Source organism: Harpegnathos saltator, unplaced genomic scaffold (genome assembly GCF_003227715.2).
Source record: "Harpegnathos saltator strain DR-91 unplaced genomic scaffold, Hsal_v8.6 scaffold121, whole genome shotgun sequence".
Classification (NCBI taxonomy): Eukaryota; Metazoa; Arthropoda; class Insecta; order Hymenoptera; family Formicidae; genus Harpegnathos; species Harpegnathos saltator.
The window spans coordinates 860,234-877,593 of NW_020229897.1; the positions used below are offsets into that span (position 1 = coordinate 860,234).

Below are 17,360 nucleotides of genomic sequence, written 5' to 3' on the forward strand. Positions count from 1 at the left end.
CTGAGAGCGCGTTCTCACGATCGCGCAATTCCTCCGGTGACCCGAAATGTCGGCCGAGAAATTATAGATCTCGCCCGCCTCTAAAGGGTGCGTCTAACAATAAGTACTTGGAGCAGGCTGTTTTTAATCCGCTGACGTACTTCGTAAGTCGAAAATATAAGAGACGGTTTATAACGACGTGACCGACGTGATTTCTTCGGAGGGGAATTTTTCCGCCGTTAATCGACTCGTCCTAAGGGGTGCGAATGGGAACTCTTGGTGCGCATTACATCTACAGCAACTCGGATACTCAGCTCTTCCACTCGTGAAGACCCCCGAGTTTCACTTGTTTCCGAAAAGAATTCGCCGACCGATACCGTTCTCTGATACCGACCGTTGAAACGTCTCCATCGTTTTCCGCGGATGTCGGTCGCTTCGTGCGTCGTGAGGGTCGTTCGTGCACACATGAAGAAGTCGCGCGTGTAGAATTGACCATTCTCCTTGAAAAGATACTGTCTTTTTCTTTTTCTTCCTCTTTCCCTCCCTCCCTCCCTCCCTCCCTCTCTCTCTTTCTCCAAAGACGTTGGCGCGTCCTTCGAAACTCTGCATGTAGTAAAGCGGAGAAACGAAGGTTTTCTTAGGACCTTGCCGAGTCAGCACTTCTAACACAATATGACTCTACGTTGTTTCGTCGTACTACGAGAGTAAAAAGCGATTGGATCCGGGACGTGAGAGGAGTACCTATGAACGCGCGAGGAGACGAAAGTGCGAAATTGCCATGGGTATAAAGGATCGAGGGATGTCCCGGAATGTTTCATAAACGCTCTCATACGACGCTACGGAGTGAGAGGCGCGCGCGAACGGACGAAAATATATTTCGAATCTGAAAACGCAATGTGAAGAGAGAGAGAGAGAGAGAGAGAGAGAGAGAGAGAGAGAGAGAGAGAGAAAGAGAGAGAGAGAGCGGAGAGCGGTGAAAGCGCGCGGTCGTATCCTCGCCGCGTGCGACCAAGCGCGATCGTATGGTTTTCCCTTAGGGAGCAATCTGAAACAATCAATCATGTTTCCGCGAATGGAAGAGACGAGAACAAGTCTGAAGAAACTTCTCTTATTACCGAACGATAGATTAATTTTCTACTCGATACTCTATCCCTAATAACATCATCGTTTACTTCGGACAGGAATGCATTTATGATCTTCGAAACTCGCAGTTCCGAAGTGTAAAAGTTCCTCGCGACAATACCTCCTTCCCTCTCTCGCACTAATGAGTGCGAAAGAAGAAAACAGAAGAAATGCATTTGGGACTCTTGAGTCGCGCCGTTGGTCTCGCAAAGAATCTCGAAAGAGCCGAGCGAAGCGAGAGTCGCATTACGACGCTCGACCGGTATCGCGAATAAGGAGTAACAGTTCGTGTTTCACCGTTGACGTTCTCAACGATACAAGAATGTAGTCGTCGTCGTTTTTTATAGGGATTGTTTAAACCTCAACAGCGCTCGAACGGCTCGGATGAACGTATGTCGACATCGCTCGCTCGCAAAGTGAAAACCCATTTCAGACGGATTCTTGCCGTATGGCATTTAATTTACGCCCGCTGAGGCGCATCGGCGAAGTTTTATTAGTACCCCGCAATACGGCTCGCAATTCGCCCCGTATCCCGTAAATTAGCGTGTCGAATAAGTTCGCCATGGAAGCGCGACGACGACTAGTTGTTAGGCTACGACATAAAATGAATCGGGCATAATGGCCCGGCATAAGCTGGAAATTGAAGGTGTTGCAAAGTCGATCTCGTCGCCAAACTTCTCGCCGGCAGTGTAAATTCGCGTCGCACGCGTTATTAAACGAATTAATTTCTGCTAACGACAGGTCGCCGACGGCAACGAGCAATTTAAGCAATATGTATATATGTGCGTAGATACGTACGTGTATACCATCGAAGGCAACTTCGTTATTATCCCATTGTTAACCGCGCGCGCTTTTAATGGGCAAATAAGAGATGCTCGCGGAACATATTAGTTCGACATAAATCTCTGACCTCCTCGTTATATCGGCGCTTTCGAAAACACGATATTATTATCGCGACTTTCATTAAACAATAAATAACGCGGTATTTACCGCGCCAATGTTTAATAAACCGCGAACGGTTTAATTTAACGCAACAAACAAAAGAGAGTGGACGTGTTGATCATTCGGCGAAATTAGTTTTCTCGTATTTCGGTCGCTCGCGACGAAAGGAATACCAAAGTCCTCTCTCTGGTAAAGACTCTGCGCGAGTCTCTCTCGGTGTGAAAATGACGGTCCTCCCGTATCCTCTCTCGCGTCTCTTTCCTTTCTCTTCGCGACCCTTTTTATTTCGGGAAATAAACGCACTCGAGCAATCTAGGGTACGGGACGAGCTGGAGAACAACAACGAGATTATTTCGAGTTAACTCAGTCTAATGGAATTTGGTTATTTTCGCGTGGGATAAATTCACGCGTAAAAATCGCCGCCCGTTGTGAACGAGTTGTATTCCGGGAACGTCAATACGAACGTAATGGAGACACAATGCGGCTCGATCGTGCACCGACTATATACATATCGTGTGTATTCGTTACTACACACCCTGTACATGGGCGTATATATTTCGCAACAGCCGTCACATCGCGTCGCGGCCGGAGGTGTAACACGTCCGCGACGCGAGATCAATAATTTTCTCTTTTCTCCTATTTTTTCATTGCGCCCAATTAACCGGGGAACAATTACCTCCAATGAAGTTCGAATAAAATCCACGGGTACCGGATTCACCGAGTCAGCCAGTCGATTTCGCTGCGAGGGACGATACTGCCGAAATGCGTCTCCATTCAGATCACTTTTCCGCGCCGCGCCGCGGATGACGACTCGTCGTAAATCCGCCGGAATATCCACCGCGGGAGAATAATGACGACGACGCCCGGCGCGATAAAGCGCGTACTTTCGCCATAAATGGCCAAGTTAAACGAGTTTCGGCCGTTCGATGTTTTCACTATGCGACTATGCGGCGTACACGAGCGCGCGGAGTTATTCCGCCGCGCGTCGCGAATACGCGATTGAAACGTGAAACATTTCAACAGGGCGTGCGCGCGCGCGCGCGCGAGAAAGCGACATCCACTCGGTAATCGCACAACTGGTTAATCAACTCGGTCATTTGTCAACCTCGAGTCCGAGTCAACCGCCTCGTCGAATCCGCGAAGCGGCGCGCGCGCGACGGCTCATGATTTTAATTTAGAGAATAGCACTCTCGTGCGCGCGGCGTCGCACCCGAAACGAACTTGGCTGGCTGCTTCTTTTGTTCCTCTTTAGGACTTAGAGATTTTACTCGTATACTTAACTCGCCGGCAAAGGAACAATCCGTCTACTACCTTCATAGAACGTACGCGATTAAACTTTTCTCAACGAATTGAATTTAACTTTCTGCACCGGGCGGGGGGTAACTACTTTTGTTACTCGCTCACCAACAACCTCGTTACACGTTGAACACCGCGCACTATGCCGAGATGGACTTTTGGAAGTTGCAGCCGAAGAGGGAAACGAAGACTATTGATTCTGAGCAACTCCGAGTGAGAGAGCTCTGCTCATAACTATTATGGAATCGGCCGCGTGCAGTTGTTGCTGTCGACGCGAGCGAACGTCGAAGAGGAGAACGATGAAGATCGGGTCGGCACGGTCCGTTCGCGATCTGTCACTGCACTGCGTGTGGCAGCGCAGCGCTCGTACTCTCTCAAAAGTGGAGTTCTTTCTTCCTCTGCACGGAGGGGATTAACATACGATTGATTCGAATTTTTCACGTCCGTGCGGATCGCGATTCCGATCGCGAGGTGATCTCTTTCCTCTCTCTCTCTCTCTCTCTCTCTCTCTCTCTCTCTCTCTCTCTCTCTCTCTCTGTTGCGCGAATTCGAGCTCGACTTTGAGCAGCTCGGATTTGAGCACGGAGTGAAAGTTGAAAACATTGAATTAACGCGACAATGAACGAACGAGTGAACGAACCAAAACGCGTTTTGTTTCAAGGCAACAGAATCTCCGGTCTTTAGAATTTGTCTCAGAAGAAATCACACTAGTTCGTCGCCACGTTATTTCAAGCCAACTTTTTCCCTCATGCGGGTGGCAATTTGGACGACGAGGATTTCTCCCCCCTCTCTCTCTCTCTCTCTCTCTCTCTCTCTCTCTCCTGCGTGTGAAATCGAGTTCGGTTTTAAATGGATCATGCATGGAGGAAAATATTGCGGATTAACGCGACAATGAGCGAATCACACGCCTTTTATTGGAAAAGAACTTCTGGTTCTTCAAACCGAATTTATTTCATAAGAATCAGAAACTCTGTTCCCCTCGACCGTTCAAGTCCGCTCATCTTCACGTCAGTTCTACCAGACTTCTTCCTCCGTGTGGGAAATCCTCACCGTCGATGGTACCGTCGTGCCTGACCCGAACAACAACATTCGGGCAACGTTCAGTCAGCGAGGCGCACCCTCGCAGCGTGCACGACGTCGCGTGCGAGCCATTCGATCAACCCCGATTAATTCGCGCACGGACGACCTGGGCTCGCCAGAAATCACGTTGGATAATCGCGGAAATCCATAAGAAGCGACCGCGCGCGCGAGTTAGCAGACTGACGCAATCTTTTTGCGCGCACGCCTGTTTTTGTGCGTTTTAATCAGAAACGACGTGGCCGATAACGAAGGAGCGGGTGAACGAACGACGTTGCGTCACGAACGTGGCCTCCAGCTGTCTTTTTCTCATTACCGGTATACCACCGTCTGTATCTCCTTCGGTCTGGCTTTCTCGTTTTTCTTAACTGTTGTCTTCGCCTCTCCGGCACTATTTATATTTTCTTTTCATTAACGCCGTGCCATCGTGCGCGCGCTGTCCCGACACTGCGCGTTCGACTCTCTCTCTCTCTCTCTCTCTCTCTCTCTCTCTCTCTCTCTCTCTCTCTCCCCCTCATTCGCCTCTCGCTACCGTCTCTCTTCTTATTCATCTCTTCCATCCGCGCTCGCGGACATTGCCGCGCTGATGAGGCAAGACAGCCGAAAAGGTATATACGCGTTCATCTCGGGTAACGAGCGATGATAAAAATATAGCGGTTCATATCGAGCAGGATGAGAATGTCCCGCTCGAATGACGGCTGTCAAATCGGACGCGACGGACTCCTTCGAGTACCGAACCGGTTCCCGATCACGGCCGACTTTTTCCACTTGCTTCGTTGGAACACGCGCGAGTACGAATATAGTCGCGCGCAGTCTGATCTAATAATAGCATGAACGGAATAAAAGAAAAAGAGACTGAGATTTCGTCTCTCTCTCTCTCTTTCTTGTTCTCTCCTTCGACGAGCGACGACTCAATCACCACGGGCGAATTAACGAAACAAACGACGTCGCTCACAATTGATCGCGCGATTAACGTCGCTTCGGTGAGTCCGCAACGCGAGTCTGGTAAATCGAGTCTCTCGCGCTCGCGCGCGATATTCCCAAGCCGGTCGGGCGATCGAGCTGGGAATAGATGCGATGATGCGACAAGGGGTTAATAATTTCTCTTAACAGGTACCAGCCGAGAACATTCAGCGACGCTCGACAAAGAGACAGAGACTGTCACAAGTACGCGGTGACATTCGCGAAACGACACCATTCGAACGATCTCTATCCCTGACCCATTCATGAACGACAACGTCGCTCCTTTTTACGCGAAATCGATCCCGCTCCTCCTTCTCTTCCCGTCACGTCAGCGATTCGTATCGTGAAATCTGCGATGTGACACGCGCAAGCCTGATATATAGACAAACAGGATGCTAAAGCGAGCGACAAATCTGTCGACTCGCTGTAATCGTCGCGACGGCGTAATTATATAAATCGCAACTGTGCTTCTTTCTAATTAATAAGATTACGTTAAAGATGGACTGTGTGTGATCCCCATTCCGATTCAACCCGCCATCTCTTTATCTCAGCCATCTTTTTATCTCTCTCCATCTTAACGACTTTGGTATAACGATAATAACATTCCCGTAGAAAAAGTCCTAGATATTGGTAGCATCTCTTCTACCTCCATCGGTTCCATTTATTTATCTACCTGTCTATCTCTTTCTCTTTACACCGGCTCGTATCGATTATCCACCGATACAACGGCTCAATCGCCGTTCAGTTTTCAAAGGGACGCACACTAAATCGGAGCAAACTGCTGTGCTCGCGCTCGCGCGACTTTCACCGCGATTACACAAGTTCCCGTGCCGGCTCTGACGAACGGGGATAATTAAAATTGATAGCCGCGCGTTACGCGCATTACGGCCGATTCCCTCCATAGACGGAGGCATAAGCCCGCCATTTGACGAATCAGCTGTGAAATTAATTTCGCCATTAGTGCACTTTGACGCACATTATCGCGCCGCCGGGACGCCGGGACGCCGTGACGCGCGCGCGCGCGCGCTGTTCCGCGTCGCGCCGCGTCCCATACATCACGCGCTCATATGCAATGAATGCGTCCTACCGTAAGCAATTTTCGCCTCCAAATTGAGCTTGCACTCGTGCCGCGTCATGTACATGTAGGGCCGCGGCTCACCCGGGCACCACGGCACCGACGGACCGCAAACGCATTTGCCGGCGACCGCCGCATTTCCGCCCCCGCCCCCGGCCCCGGTCCCGGCCCCGGCCCCGGCTGTGACTCCCTCGCCGACCAGGTTGCAACCGGGACCCGACATTATCGGCCCGTGCGGACAGTGCCTCCTCCATCTGCCCGGGATCTCTGGAAAGCAGAAAAACAGACAACGTAAGAGTGCCGTCGAGCTTCCAAGCTTTTGACTTTTCCTTATCCAAACCGGTTTTCTTTCGCTTCTGCTCTACCGATTGAAATCTCTTATCGTTAGACACAGAGATGATAGATCTCGTTAAAGTTTATTTATTCAGCCACCGCTGCGGCTCTCAGATCCGAGAGGAAATACATTTGGTAGATGAAAAGTGTATCTTCCCCTTTCTACGTTGATCCCGATTGAAATCTCTTATATTGTTAAATATAGAAATGGTGATTTTTCTCGAAATTATTTATTTCACCCGGAGGGTTTGACGAACCCGATTAAAATCTTCCGGACTCTCTCGAAACTTTTCCGCATCAGCAACTGAATGATTGTGTAATTTATCGCCGCTACATCGATGACAGTTATAACCGGGGATGATATATAATATGCAATGACGCATTGTGTTATTATTACAGTACAGTGCATATAGTGCGTTACATTGCATTAATTCTGACTGATTATTATATTCTAATTGTACACTCTACGAGATTTTTATCGCTATTAATATTATCACTATAAACTGTAATTAATGACGGCGTAATGGCAGACCGTGAGTGTACGCGCAATGTTAAGAAGGCATCGTCTGTTTAAAGTTTTATCGCTTTCATCTCCATTGCGACAAATCGATGGAACATCGATGCGATGCGAGAAAAGCAGGCAGTCGTTCAGCCGGGTCTTTTATTTATCGCGAACCGATTGTGAACAATTGGTTGAACGACGGCGATTGGATTCAAAGTCGCGAAGATCGACGGGCGACGCGCGATCGTTCCTCGACGGCTAAGCTGCTTTTATTATTCAACATGCGACAGCGATTGCAGCTTTATTATTTAACGAACGATCGCCCGGTTTTCGCGAACGCTCCGGTTCGTTTTCCCCTCGCGCTCGCGCAATGTGATTTTTCGGCAAACGTAACTCACGAGTGAGATGGGATCCGAAAGACTGGCGAGAGAAGGGTCGAGAGAGAATGGGGAGCACAGTGGAGGAGGATTAAACAATGTGTTTACGTTATCGCAGTGTTGTTTACGCGTGCACGCGTGCTTATCGCGGGACACCGTGTAATCGAGTTAATTTCGCGTCGAGATAGCGACGCTATTGTCGGGGCGGATTATTACGATGCGCATCGGACGGTGAGATTGAAAAACCGATCTCGATCGGAAGCGCGCGGGCGCACGCGCGCATGCGCCCGAACGCTCGCTCGCACGCTCGCACAATATCGATGAATAATGCTCGGAATTTTTGCGTGTCGGTCAGCCTGCGCACACACGCGCTCGATCGCACGTGTTCCATACGGAAGGGAAAAAAAAATTGCGCGTAGTTCGAGTCCGTGTCGGTTCGACGACGTATCGTTCATGGATACTCAAACTACTCTCAGGCTTTGCGCGCGGCAAATTCTCTCTCTCTCTCTCTCTCTCTCTCTCTCTCTCTCTCTCTCTCTCTCTCTCTCTCTCTCTGCCTTTCTCCCTTTGCTTTTTTCTCTCTTTCTCTCTTCCCTTCCCCCTCACATCGCCGTACCGTCCGGTACTCTGCGCGCCCGATCAATGATGTTTCATACCTACCGTAATCCGGATTACTACGCAGGCGTCATCGAGAGAGAAAAATCCCACGCGGACGCGAGGGAGACGCGGTGTAACGAGAAATTGCGAGGAAGTGCGGGCGTAATAGCGCTCCTCTCTGGCGGATCTGGCGAAAAATTCCAGGATCACGCATCCGTGGCGAATTCGCAACGGCGGAGCAAGTCGAGTATCGATAACGGCGCAATTACAAGACTGTCAGCATCGCTAGACACTGTGCATATACGACGCTCATCGTCGTCGTCGTCGTCGTCGTCGTGTCGCCGCTATAGTCGTAGTCGGTCGGGTCGAGACAGGACGAGCAAGCAGTGAGTACAGTTCCGCCGATACCCGAGGGAGTATAATGCGGTCGTCTAATGAGACGTGGTGTGTACCCGGACGACAAATTCGAATTCAATTGCGTCCGCCGCACTATCCGGTTACGGTGACCCGGCGAGCGGAGGTATCGGGAGAGCGTTTAAACGCCGCCGTTATTTCCAGGAGAAAGGAGAGCAATTAACTTACACCGTTGGCGTGAAATAACCCGACGTCACGGAAGGTGGAAAAAAAAAAAAGAAGGGAAAAGAGGGAACGGGGAGAGACAGTCGAGGGAGAAAGGGCGAGCACAGAGAGAAGGGAAATGGAGTGAGAGCGCAACGTCGACGCGGGCAGAAACGGAATCGGGACGATCAACCAGCCGGATGCTGAATCGAGGCCGAGGCAGCGGGTTATTCGACACGAAGGGCGGTTACGACCTCGTGATAACCCGGCCCGTGACCACGATGACCCCTCTCCCCCCCCCTCCTCTTTCCCGTTGGCCGTTCTCGAGCGCGGTGCGTTCCGATCGATAAGTTTAATAATCCATAGACGGGCTGCGGAGAAAATCGAATTTGCCGATCGGTTTACCCTCCGGCCCTCCTAAATGCGAATTCATTTCGAGTTAATGGCTAGAATGCGCTCCCGTCTAATTGCCCGCGGCCGAGCGAGAGATACACACACGCTGGCCCAGAGTGTGCGAGCGACAACACCGAGAACGGCGCACGGATTCTTCCTCGCGATTAAGAAAATCGCGCGCGCTCGAGCGAAGGAGCGCCTCAAGAAAATGGGCTCCCGTAAAGCCAGGCCGGACACGCTCGGATTCACCGTCGCGCGAATCGCGCGCGCCAACGTTCCTGCGCTCGTGTCGGCAGCAAGCTCTCGCCTTGCTCCTCGGTGACGACTCGGCTTTCCGCCATCCTGAATAATCCTGAATCGTTGTACGATTTCTTATCACACGAACGTCTCAGCAGAGATTACACCCGATTGGCCTAGGAAAGCTTGCTCTGCCCTGAGGTCACACGTGGAGCTAGTGAAGGGTCCCGCGAGCGATGCGGAATTTTGCGGGAAAGTTCGTCGTCGTTCACATTAATATTAAACGCGAGTATTCCAACATTTCGCTCGGACGTCGGGATATCAGAGGTGTGCGGAGAAATATCTTTCGCAAATTCTTGATCTCACGGGTAATTCAAACCCGATCGGGAGAGGCCGCCTCGTTATCATGCGAGACAGGATTAATTAATTTATTCCGACGGCGCCACGTCTGCCGGTGAAGTGCGCAGTTTGCCGATGAAAAACGCCGAGTCACCACTTCGGACGCAAATTCATTTCGAGTTAATGGACCGTGCGTGGACGATCATGCCAATTGGCCGTGACCGTTCAGGATGCACATTTCCGCTTTTGCGTACACTACACTGGCGGTCCTGGCCGGTGTAGTAGCTCGAAATGCGCTCTAAGGGGGAGGGAGAGAGGGGAGAGAGAGAGAGAGAGAGAGAGGATGTGCAGCTATAGTTGTTGTATAACCGTGTAATGCCGGCTTACACGGAGACGCATTCGCTATTGTGTCATATTAATATAATCCGTTGAACCGTCATATTTTCCATAATGCATCAAGGACAGGTTTGCTTACCTGTCCTTCCCTCCCTCCCTCCCTCCCTCTCTCTCTCTCTCTCTCTCTCTCTCTCTCTCTCTCTCTGTCTCTCTTTCTGTGGAATTTCTTTCGAAATGGAGGGATCTCGTGTGCAAAGCGGGTTTTCGACAAACTGCTTCCGCGTGAGCGTGAAAATTTAATAACGTTAATGAATACCAACGTCGGCCGGCGCGTATCGTTCTTAGTCAGGTTGAATTATTCAAAGCTGCACGACATGGCGCGAACAACGTTTTCCGCGAGCGACGATAATTTTCAACGGTTCTCGTAATGTACTCGAATTTGACCCAGTAATATAAATAATATGCCGTCTCATATAATTTTGATGAGACAGTGCAATATACGCGAGCATGCGTGAGTTGTTATTGCCTCAGCGAAGGGCACAGTAATTCGCGCGCGATATATGCCGCCGGCTTACTGCAAATAATATAACCCTACGGTTAGCTTAAGCTGCAAAGTGGTCAACGAATCGATGAATAAATTCGCGATTATCGGAACAAAAATATCGTTAATTCATCGACGAGCCGACCGGCGCGAACTTACGCGTAGCGTTCATTTTCGATCATGGCGTTACGGAATATACAGGATGTCCGGAAACTCAAGTCTGAAAATTTCAGGCGCGCAAGTAGACCGGGTGAGAGTGAGCGGAAAATTCTCCTACCATGTCGCGAACAAACACGTAACATTTGAAAGATATTAAGAGACGAAAACAGACCGATCAGTGTGCGGGATACTGCGACGAACTTTATAGGCACGGTCTCGTCGAAAATGTCTCGAAATGTCACGTGGTCGTTTGCGAAATGCCATAAAAAGAATGTTCTGCTCAGTTTCAGCCAATTTATCTACGAGCGACAGGATGTGTCAGGAATTTCCGGACACCCTGTACATGTCGTACCGATTAACCAGTGTTAAGCTCGCCGAGTTATCGAAAACATGAACGATCGGTGTTGCGAGAAATTCCCCGCGCTCACGACGACGACGCGCCGACGAAGAGAGCGTTGCTTTTTCTACATCGCTCGCGCGCGCGCGCGACGTAGCGCGAAATGCAGATTCTCAGTTACCAAAATGAATGAAGTCGCGAAGAATAAAGGCGTTCTGTCCAGCCGGGTTAGGTAAAACACCCCGGCGAGAAGCGAGCAGCAACTTCATCAACCGACACGGCTATATTAAGGACGCGGCAGTAAAGAATCATGAGCCCTTGGAAAAACATAAAACTACTACGAGTTACCGCGGGATCTTTCACAAAGCCCATTCTCTGCGCGCGTAACGCGCGGGAGGACGGCCCTTCGAAACGCGCCCTTTTGAAACAAGCCGCGATGATTTATTCTCTCGTGCGTGTCTGGACACGTTCGCGGAGGAGAGTAATCGCGCGGCGCCATTAATACGCGGCGGTCGCTTCGCGTTGGCGCTGTCCCGCCGATGACTCGACAATTCGACGACGTGCTGCGGACAAAAGTATTCACGTATTAATCTAATCAGAAGTCTGTTACAGTTGTGAAATAAAAAGTGAACGCTCCGCAGTCGCGCGCCGTGTTTATTCCCACGCGGGAAGAACCGGATCTCTCCCCGTCGATGAGACTTTCCTCCAATTTTTACGTCCCACGTTCAGCGTTTGCGTGACGGAACCGCGTAATTTTCCCTTAACGGTCATGTCAGATCTGATCGTAAAGTCGGTACACGCGAGAATAAAAATATCCTCCAGTCGGTTACTTCCCCGCCGCGTTTTCCGCCGCGACTTTCCGAAGAGGCGACGCGAAGAGAGACGGGTATTACGACGTCGGCGTCGAACGCATCAGGCAGAGATGAAAGATTCACGGCCGTCGAATGCGGGAGCGACCCTAAACCGTGAGCATCCGGCTTCAATATTTCCTCGTGCGGCGAAGTGATACATAAAGTCGCCGAGTCGCCGCGACGCCCGCCGTCGCGGAGTGAGCGGGAACGTGTAGCGTCGGCTCTCGAGATTTCTTGACCTCGCGCGGTGCACGTTAGGACCGTGCACGTTTTCGGCGCTTGTCCGAGGCCATACCTTCCACGTTTATCTCGTTAAATTGGATTTCGAGACTCTCCTCTGGGATTTTCCCATAACCCTGACTATAACCCGCCTGAACTTTCTAATAGCAAAGAAATCTAATCTCGTGTATCGTCGCTGGAAAAGTCTCCTTTCGAAAATATCATTCCATCTCCGGAAGAACGAACGAGCGAAAGAGAGAGAGAGAGAGAAAGAGAGAGAGAGAGAGAGAGAGAGAGAGAGACACACAAAGATAGAAAGAAAGAAATACGCATACGCATACACTGTGAGAAATACACAAACTGAACGATTCCCTCGTTTCTCCGCGAAAAATGTCACGTTTAAACGGTAACAAAAAAGTGAGTTGAAATGCAAATTGATCCGACACTGATACGCACTCGCCGTCGAAGGATGTCGCATTCTATCCGTTAATTCCCCGCCGCGCGAAACAAGAAAAATAAATTCCCCGATAATGCTGGCGCGCGCGTGCGCGCGCGCCGCAGTTAGAATAAAAATTCTGTTTTCCCGAGCGTTAGAATAAACCGGCTGAAAGAGAAACGAGAAGCCCGCGTGGGTGGTTGTTTCTCCAGTATACATAATATATGATACTCGAGAAAATTATGGTACGTTTAATGGACGCGGCACGACCTCGTTGTGACGTAGTAACGTCGATGAAAACGCCGCTATCTCTCTCTCTCTCTCTCTCTCTCTCTCTCTCTCTCTCTCTCTCTCTCTCTCTCCTCTCTCGCACGAGCGCGCGCGTATGTACCTTTGACGGCACGTGGCTTGCGTTTCCGCGAGCGTGCGCGAAAGGAGGAGGTGGGAGGGGAGGGAGTGGGGTTTAATTTTCTCTCGAATGATGATAGCGTCATTGCGTCGCTTGCGCGTAGCGCGTTGCATCGAGTGTGATCAATATTTACAGAATTATTTGCACGATAAAGTAGATACAGAATACTGCATAAGCGCACTTTCAGCGTATCGAATTGGTTTACAAAAGCAAGCAAAAGCTTGCTCGATGGGCGAATGGAAGTGCAGCTTTTGTAAACAAAATCAATCCGCTCAACAACATTGGGTTAAGTACTAATGCAATATTAAATGTGTGCCGAACATGCGCGCGCGCGCGCTGCGGATAGCATTCGTACGTTGCAGCGCGTAACACGATACGGGCATTAGCGTAATTATCTCGACGATTCGAACGACGGTAAGTATCATCGATACTCTTTGCACGGCGCGCTCGTGCGACATTATAACTTCGGCCAACCACAATAGCGCGGCGGCAACATTAGCATTAGCTCGCATTAGCATATTCGCCTAACCGTCTTCTCGCGCGCATAATTCTGCCTAAGCGTTCTCGCCGATAGATTTTCGTACGGAAGCACACCACGACGCATGGCGAAAGCGGCAGAGCTCTCTCTCTCTCTCTCTCTCTCTCTCTCTCTCTCTCTCTCTCTCTCTCTCTCTCTCTCTCTCTCTCTCTCCTCTTTCTCCTCTGTACACTATCAGTTTGCAAATGCATTTTGTAGACACTCGCTCGGCATCGCCCTGACGCAACACGGCACTGGCGTAATATCGAGCGCACCGCGCGCTTGTTTCCTCGAGAAATCTTTTTTAATTTTTTATCCAAACGCTGCAAAAACGCTCGAAAGCGTCTGAACAATTCATGTTATTCCGATAGAAATGAAAATATGATACGGGACTCTAATGCGAGCACAGCATATTTTATTCTTCTATCTTCGCTATTACTTTCTACCGGCTCGCACACTACGAGATACAATCTTATTCGATTCCTTCAACAAAACAAGAAATGGAGGATACATGCAATGTTGAATATAACGTCGACATCGACCGTTTTTGCGCGCAATTACTTAGTCGCGTAACGGCTGACTGGTAACGAGCACGAAAAGAGTAACAACGACAAGCACGTGCTGTCTGTGGCTGCTGGTCTCCCGGCACGAGAACTTTTGAAATCTCAAACTCGTTATCTCCGGCAGAATTCGGAGCATTTCAACGGATTAGCACTCATTCGGGTATCAACGTTCGGCCTGATTTTCCCGGATGCGGGCGTCGAGATCCTCTCTCTCTCTCTCTCTCTCTCTCTCCCTCTCTCAGGGGAACTGCTGCGTTGCGTCCTAATTAACTGGCCGAAATCGAGGTTCACCTGCGAGCACGGTTATGCGAGAGATTCGGCCGAATCGCGAAATCGTCATTAAACACTAACTATCCGTGCTAATCCCTGTCATTATAGCCATCCATCAATTTTCCGCGAGCGCGTTATCGAATTATGGCGATTTCTATTGCACACCGGCGCGGGACTTTCATTACCGCCAGTCGTAAAATGATACGTACGGTGATGTGGCGAAAAAGTGCTGGAACCGATCCAGCTCACGTTCGGTTATAACTGGACAGTATGTAACGAGTTTTCTGTGCATACCCCGGTGCCATGCACATATCTTATTCATCTATCGTGAACTTTTCCTCTCTCTCTCTCTCTCTCTCTCTCTCTCTCTCTCTCTCTTTCTTTCCCGGTAATTATTGCGATGAGATCGCGACTGTCGAACTAAAAACAATAATGCTTCATGCACTCGTATGAAATGAGAAATTATGTAACAAGCATCTGCAAAAGAAACCCATATACTGCACGCGATATCTGACATAATTATTTCGCAAAATAAGTTCAACTTGTTACATCGCACGCGCGCACATGTGCACGTAAACCTGTCATCGGCACGACGGCCGAGAGAGAGAGAGAGAGAGAGAGAGAGAGAGAGAGAATGGGTTGCTCACTCGATTTCTTCAATTATACGTTCTCGATCTCCGACGTCTGCGTCGAATAACGCAGACGCGTTTCCTTGCTCTGCCGTTTTTAATGGAGACCTTGCGCTATCGCGACATCGATTGCCGCGCGCGGGTTCATGCGTATTCGTTCATGCGTTGCGGCAAATTTGTTCGCAGGTTGTTTTGCCGGAGAAAGTACGCAGCTGGTTATTTATATTTCCGATCGCTCTACTTGGGCCTGCGGCGCTTCGACGACGGCGCGCGCTGTGCAGCAAAACCTCGAGTAATCCGGGAAATAACGAAAGAGAATCACCGGTCAGTCCTGAAGTCCAAAATGCCGGCCTCGCTTCGCCCGCCGAAGCCGAAGAGAGCATCGAGAATCGTTTCCTCTTTCGCTCTCTTTTTTTCCATCCGCCGGCCGCCGCGGCGCGCGCGCGCCGCATGACGCCGACGGACGAAGCTCCGCGCACGCTTTTACGACGCAACAGAAATTGCAGTTTGTCCTGTTTCGCCGCTCGCGGCCTATCAGCGTCCTATCAGATTTAAAATCCCGTCCGGGCAATCCGTCCGGGTGCACATGCAGGCCATTCCTCCCTTGCCCGCGCCGCGCCGCGGGCGCGCGCACGTCGTTCCTGTAACGTCCCATATCCGTCGCGTCGGGTCTCGTGTCTCCTGCCAGCTCACGAACCGAGTAACAGCGCGCGCGTGCACGTGAGCTCAAAAGCGTAATACAGATCGATGTAATACGGCACAGCTTGGTGGCACAGCTCCAACTGCTGTGCCACCAAGCTCGCGCGCGAAATAAAACAGCCAATCGATCGCACGCGGGGGGGGAGCGGGGCCGGTCACGCACGACGAACGAGAGTCGGGATGCAGAGCGAATCTTTTGGTTTGAAGAACGTACTGCGGCTGCGAATGCTTACGTAAAGCCCGCCAACCCCTTTCAGAAGCGGTTTCGCTGCTGGTAATGACCCATCGGTTACAAGGACTCTGGTCGCGCGCCGTCGCGCCGCTAAAGGAAACCGGACCGGTTACGTCAGCTCGCCTACACCGCGCGACGGTAAAAAGAAAGGTAACGGCGCAGCCCCGTTTATCCGAGTCTCGATTAGGGAGCGACGTTAATTAAAGATCGAGCCTTAATGACTAAGTTATGCAGTCGCGAGTTCCGCGTGAATGCCGATGCCTTGGCGACGCCACGCGGCTTGCTCCGTCGAGGTGAAGCGCGCGCGCGCGATGTTCTCGTTCTCGTTAATCATGGACTTTGGAAATCGAGTGCGGTTGCAACGCATGGCGCGGCTGCACACGGAGCGGGGGAGGGAGGAGGGGGAAACGGCAGTTTCAAAGGGGTCAAGTATTTCGTTAAAAAAAAATGCGTAATTGAAATTGTCGCTGAGAACGCTCGCTCCTCCCCTTCCCTATAGGAACGTGAAATACATTTAATTAACACTCGCTGACAACGTACCGCGCGCGCGACCGTGTTCTCCCGCCGCGTATGCGTGTGTGCGAGTGCGCGCAAATGAAAAGGAGAAGGAAAAAAAGGTTTTTGGATCTCTAAGCAATTCTTTTAAAACAGCTCCGGCACACAGACGGTCTCGTTTGCGCTTTTCACTGAACCGGAAGAACTTGATTCTAGGCGAAGGGAAATCCTTTCCGCTTCACCTAAGCGACATATTTTATACATCGTGTGCGCGCGCGTACGTCGCTTGCAGGATGTAAAACGAATCCTTGGCTTAAGCAGCGCGCAACGGCAACGGCGCGATGGTACGTACGAGGCGCCACGCATTTATAGACTTTCCGGCCGTCCGCCGCATCGCCGCGGCGGAATGCGACGTAATGCACCGGTGGTAACAGTGGCCCGGTATTTCGCGGTTGCGACGGCAAAATAAACCACCACCACGAGAGGACTTCTTCCGCCTCTGTGTTATATCTCGCTAGGCTTTTATCTTGCGCTACGTACGCTCGAGAATGTGACTATTTAACTTGGCTATGAGTATTACCTTACACGCGCGTGTCTCGTTCGGCCTATTGCATGTGCGTGTACGTAAACGTGTATGTAAACGTGGATTTTTAACGGCGGAGGAAGAAGAGATCGATTCCGAAATCGATTTCGTAAGTCACCAATTCCGCAATCGATAGTCTATGTTCGGTCTTAAAGACGACCCGAGCAATATCAGCAATATGACGAAGAATATTTTAAATTTAAATAAAAGTGAATTGGTATCGGTGCAATTTCTAACAATTGCACCGATTTTTCTCGATAAATCAGCTAACATAACTCCATACCAACTGATTTA

General features: G+C 50.4%; 1 protein-coding gene across 3 annotated transcripts in view; it reads right to left on the minus strand.

Moving 5' to 3' along the window:
* The window catches only part of cmpy (crimpy), a 343,488-nt gene that overhangs the window by 295,273 nt on the left and 30,855 nt on the right, over positions 1 to 17,360 (minus strand). For all 3 annotated transcript variants that reach the window (XM_025305806.1, XM_025305801.1, XM_025305803.1), the window contains exon 4: positions 6,467 to 6,721. In XM_025305806.1, the coding sequence (XP_025161591.1) occupies positions 6,467 to 6,721 (255 nt within the window). The remainder of the gene's footprint in view (positions 1 to 6,466; positions 6,722 to 17,360) is intronic.